This window comes from Elephantulus edwardii, unplaced genomic scaffold (assembly GCF_000299155.1).
Source record: "Elephantulus edwardii isolate Elephantulus edwardi_28Jun2011 unplaced genomic scaffold, EleEdw1.0 scaffold00273, whole genome shotgun sequence".
Lineage (NCBI taxonomy): Eukaryota > Metazoa > Chordata > Mammalia > Macroscelidea > Macroscelididae > Elephantulus > Elephantulus edwardii.
In genome coordinates, this window is record NW_006400023.1 from 216349 (window position 1) to 217784 (window position 1436).

At 50.5% G+C, this 1436-nt stretch overlaps 1 protein-coding gene across 1 annotated transcript; it reads left to right on the forward strand.

The window, feature by feature from the left end:
• The first annotated feature begins 795 nt into the window (after window positions 1–795).
• LOC102873602 (late cornified envelope protein 3C-like) lies at window positions 796–1080 on the forward strand. Its single transcript, XM_006900071.1, has one exon. The coding sequence runs from the start codon at window positions 796–798 to the stop codon at window positions 1078–1080; it is 285 nt and encodes a 94-aa protein (XP_006900133.1).
• Window positions 1081–1436: the final 356 nt, after the last annotated feature.

Consider the following 1436-nt stretch of genomic DNA (forward strand, 5'->3'; position numbering starts at 1 on the left):
GAGATGTATGTGAGTGAACGTCATCTTGCTTCCTGGTTCATCCTAGTCACTAGGATAAAATGCAAATGCCAAGGGAAAAGCTGGAAGTCCTCTTCCTGGGAGTACTCCACTGTCCCCTCCCTGGTTGCGAAAGCAGCTGCATACCTGTGCAATGCATCACAAACCAGCACAGGTTAAAAGAAGGGCCCCTGTCCTGGGCTCCTCATCTGCACGCAGCCTCCTCGGAACGGCCTTCTCCTGCCTCAGCTGCACCAGGTGAGTGTCCAGCAGGGGACAGGACTCTAGCTGAGAGCGTTCAGGTCATAGAGGTGGATGGTAAACAGCTCTAGACTACAAATGGCAGAAACAAAAAGCCACAGAGGGCAGCAGGAGAGGGACTTGAGGATGTGGACTGGGTCCCTAGGGGACAAGACAAGGACTCTGATCTGCAGAGACCTCAGGAACTTAGGGTGCCTCTCATTCTCTTTAATCTGTGTTCTTACATGTGTACACTTGTCTTTTGGAAGCTTCCAGAATGCTTTTCCCAGATGTGAATTGCTCCTATGGCTTCCACTGAACTACAAAAATATGGATGCCCAGTTAGAACCTTAGCATTCTTCCTGGAGGAGAGCAAAGTGGGAGGCATCTTTCATGCTCCAATTCACTCCAAGGTGTTCCCTCTCTCAGCTCTTAGACCTTTAAGCAGCTGTTAGTCAAAAGGGAGGTCCAGGAAATTATGAGAGGGTACAATGGGTTGTAAATTCTCAATTGACCAGTTGCTTTTCTTTTGTTCAAGGTGACTCAAATCCTGCAAAGATGTCCTGCCAGCAGAATCAGCAGCAATGCCAGCCTCCTCCCAAGTGCCCTTCCCCCAAATGTCCCCCTAAGAAGCCCATACAGTGCTCTCCCCCAGTGTCCTCTGGCTGTGCCCTGAGCTCCGGGGGCTGCCATGGCCCCAGCTCTGAGACTGGCTGCTGCCTGAGCCACCACAGGCCCCGCAGGTCCCACCTCTGTGGGCACAGGAGCTCCAACTGCAGTGATGATAGCAGTGACCAGCTGGGGGGCTCTGGCTGTGGCCACAGCTCTGGGGGCTGCTGCTAACCTGGGCAGTGCAGTCAAGATGAGTAATCATAAAGAAAATAAAGACTAAATTTCTAAAGACCAGCCAGCCTGGTGTGCTCTCTCCCAATGCTTCAGCCTCCTTTCCCTTGGCCAATGATTGAAATGTTCCTGGAGAGACTTCTGAGTTCTACAGAGAGGATTCTCCTCCTTATTTTACAGGAGCTCACAAAATACCTGCCTTGGTTCCTTGCAGAGCCTGCGGCATCTGTCCCATCAATTATCATCACCTATGTATCACTGTATCATCATCTCTAATGCTTTTGAGCTCATTGGGTAGGATTCAGGTCAGTTGTTCACAGTATCACTATGAGTCTTACTCAACAACACAAACAGCA